At 39.7% G+C, this 3,776-nt stretch overlaps 1 protein-coding gene across 1 annotated transcript; it reads left to right on the top strand.

Moving 5' to 3' along the window:
* The first annotated feature begins 507 nt into the window (after nucleotides 1-507).
* On the top strand, nucleotides 508-1,452 carry LOC102530929 (olfactory receptor 5G9). The gene has a single exon (XM_006214153.3). It carries the CDS (start codon nucleotides 508-510, stop codon nucleotides 1,450-1,452), a length of 945 nt encoding a protein of 314 aa, XP_006214215.2.
* The last annotated feature ends 2,324 nt before the right edge of the window (nucleotides 1,453-3,776 follow it).

The raw sequence follows: 3,776 nt of genomic DNA, 5'->3' as shown, positions 1-3,776 counted from the left end.
TAAATTGTGAGCATCTTTATATAGTTTCTGGTTATAATGTGACTGTTTCTCATGTTTTACTCTACACATGCTTCTTCTGAAAGCTTCAGGAAGGTTCTTTCTTACTATGTTAAATAGTTCCCTTTTTTTGTCCACATTGAAAAGTTTTTTTTTTTTGACAGCCGCATTTAATCAAGTTCTTACAAAAGTTCTATTGAAATAATACTAGTGCTTTTCTTTTTAAGATGTAAATGTGGTGAATAGTTTTATAGGTTTTCTAATGTAGACTGAATTCTTAGTTAAACCTTAACTTTCTCTTTAAATCATTTAAGCCATGTTGCTGTTTAGAACTGTCATGTATTTGACTTGCCAGCACTTTATTTAGGCTTTTTTTTTTTTAAACACCAGTGTTCCTAAATCAAAAATCTGTAATTTCTTTTCTTGTGGATCACGTTATACTTTCAAGAAATTTAAAGTTGTATGCGCTACCAGTTGTCTTTTTCTCACTCTAGAGACCAAAACCCACCAATGGCTGATGAGAACTCTACGAAGATCAGAGAGTTCATTTTCCTAGGCTTGAAGTACCATCCTCGGCTGCAAGTCTTCCTTTTCTTGCTCTTCCTACTTTTTTACCTCGTTACTGTGACAGGAAACTTGGGCATGATTATCCTCATCCGGCTCGATTCCCGCCTCCACACACCGATGTACTTCTTTCTCAGTCACCTGTCCTTTGTGGACATCTGCTTCTTGTCAGTGGTGAGCCCCAAGATGCTCGCCGACTTCTTCACTGAGCGGAAAGCCATCTCCTTCCTGGGCTGTGCCTTGCAACAGTGGTTCTCTGGGTTCTTTGTGGCCATCAAGTGCCTTCTCCTGGTGTCCATGGCCTACGACCGCTACGTGGCCATCTGTAACCCGCTGCTGTATTCCGTTGCCATGTCCCAGAGGCTCTGCATCCAGCTGGTGGTCGGACCCTACACTGCGGGGTTTCTGAATACCATGACTCACACAACAGCTGCTTTTCGACTCCCCTTTTGTCGCTCCAACGTAATCAATCATTTCTTCTGTGACATGTCCCCGCTGCTTTCTCTCGTGTGTGCGGACACCCGGGTCAATAAGTTGTTAGTTTTCGTTGTGGCTGGAGCTGTCCTTGTGGTCAGTAGCCTGACCATTATCATCTCCTATTTTCACATCCTCCTCGCCATCCTGAGGATCCGCTCTGCTGATGGGAGGCGCAAAGCCTTTTCCACGTGCTCTTCCCATCTCACGGCCGTTTCCATCTTGTACGGGACTCTCTTCTTTATCTATGTGAGGCCGGGGGCAGTTTTCTCTCTGGACCTCAATAAAGTGGTGTCCATATTCTACACAGCAGTCATCCCCATGTTGAATCCTCTCATCTACAGCTTGAGAAATAAAGAAGTGAAAGCTGCCATGTGTAGGACCATCACCAGAAGGAAGTTTTGCATCAGAAGATAGAGTTCCATCTAAAATACAGAAGAGAGAAAAAGAGAAAAGCTTCTTTTCAGGCATGGCTAGATTACCTATCATCATCCAAAGAGGCCAAAGAATTTGAAGAATTTAGGGGGATGTCATACTTCCGTTCTTCTGTATGATTTTTATTTTGGTACCTTTTTAAAAGCTCCATTTCATCAATGATAAAACTCCCCAGTCACCCACGGAGTCAGAGCACTTCTGCTTCCTCAGACACCTTCATTACTGGGACTATGATAAAATCTAAAAATGTTGGGACCACTTAGCTACTAATATTGTTGCTCTAGTTGGACCAGCGTAAATGTCCACATTGGGTGAGAGTCTTTGGAACAGCATATATGTTCTCTATTCCTAAATACAGAATTGAAAAGAGTAAACAGAGCAGTTACTTAGCTTACAAATGATTTTTGTAACTAAGTGAGTCTCCATATCATATTCTTTTTCATATCTTTTATGCCTATTTGATTTATTCTTGCTTTCTAAAAATACAATGTCATGAACACTACAGGAAAGAAAAAGAAAATGTAGACAAGCAAATGAAGAACAACATTAACAACAACAAAAAAAAGATCTTAACTCATATTGTTCCACCAAGTGACAAGTCCTGGTGATAATTTCCAGATGCCTCTCCGAGTATTTGACTTTAGTTGTTCGAATTATTACTTCACTAATTGATATTCAGGTTTTCCTACTTCTTTTAAATAAAAACAAACAGGGATAGCTTACAATAGAAATTAGAAATAAGGTGCAAAAAAGTGAATGAGAAAAATCCTAAAAAATCAGAGACAATAGGTGTTGAGAAGTTAGAGGTAAACTAAAATGGAGAAAATGTGTATCTTATTTTCATGTTAGTCTTTTTTGTTGTTTCCAAATTAAAAAAAAAATCAGTACAATAGAATTAAGTTAAAAAAGTTTAACACGTTTCTCCCCTGCCCTGACTCTGAAGATATTTTGAAGAATTCAAGAGAAATTATTATAATTTTCAAGAAAGATAAGTGATTCTTGAAAAGCATCTTTTTGGTACAAACTAGATTCTGCAGGCATTTTTGCCTTGATAGCTGTGCATGTTCTAAAAATGTAAAATTTATCACTATTTAATAGTAAGAGCTACATCTGAGTAGGAAAAAAAAACAGTGAGAAAAGCTTGAGTAGTGATACAGTAGTGAAAAACTAGGGTGTAGATTTCTGCTCAAATAATTTTCTTGATGGAGTTTCTGGATAAGCAAGTGCTCTCTTAGGCAGTGTTGACGGGTTGACTATTACAATCAGTCTTCCTCACTCCAGGGTTAGTTGAACTTGCTTTGAATATTGCAGTTATTCTAAGTGCACTACAGGGTCTGGGCATGGAGTGTCTTGAGTCTGGAAGTGAGCAGGCTATGCAGGGAACTGGATACCAAGACGTGGAAATGGTTTCCAGGCTGTGATAATCACAGTTTCAGTGAAGCAACTGTCTCAGACAGAAGGGATCAGTCCCTTGCCACATAACCAGAGAGACAGAAATAGTGCCAATAGGATTCTATTAGAAGGATCCGGATGCTAACTGAAAATTTTCCTCCATTTAATTTATAATATTTATCATGGAAGCAATTAATTAGACGGAGGATGAACAGTTTCACATGTATATGTGTTTGCTGCTAGTGGTGAAATAAAGTGACTTCTCTTTCTCTTGCCGGAAGGTTAATTATCAGTGTTTTGATCTGTGCCTTAGAGCAGAGGTTCTTTAGATTCTTGTGGCTGGTAAGGGGTTCCTCTTATCACCCGTGGTATATACATATCTTCTAGGAGCCAGAGCTCTGTTTCCTTGCCATGTGACACAGATGCTGTGTCAGGGTGGTGGGCAGGGTTTATGCTGTTGCGTTCGTGAACGCCACCATACGTCATGACCCCTGTTGATTTCCAGTTACTCTCCATGGTCATTTATGAAACACCTCCCGACTATTCACCATCAAATATTCTGACACCTCATGCACCATATTTTTACTTAAAAACATTCTTATTATAGAATTTTTACACGTATAGAATAATGAAGTAGTACAATGAACCATTCATCCAGGGTTCCCAGCATCCAGATTGTTGCTCTTTGATTGTCCTGGAGTCCTCACATACGTCAGTGGTCTAACCGTCTGGATAGTCTCTGTCTACTTCTTTGCTGCCGTTGTGAGACTCCACTGAGATGCTGGAGGGCACAGCCCTCCACTCTTGTTTTTATCATAAATGATCTCTATGCCGCATGGGAATCACTTCTACATCTGTGACGTAGTCTTTCCCTTTTTCCTGGCTTTCTCTAAAAGAGTGAGGTCTCTAAAACG

Source organism: Vicugna pacos, chromosome 10, assembly GCF_048564905.1.
Source record: "Vicugna pacos chromosome 10, VicPac4, whole genome shotgun sequence".
NCBI lineage: Eukaryota > Metazoa > Chordata > Mammalia > Artiodactyla > Camelidae > Vicugna > Vicugna pacos.
The sequence above is the reverse complement of the archived record's forward strand: the minus strand, read 5'-3'. Positions and strand labels throughout refer to the sequence as shown.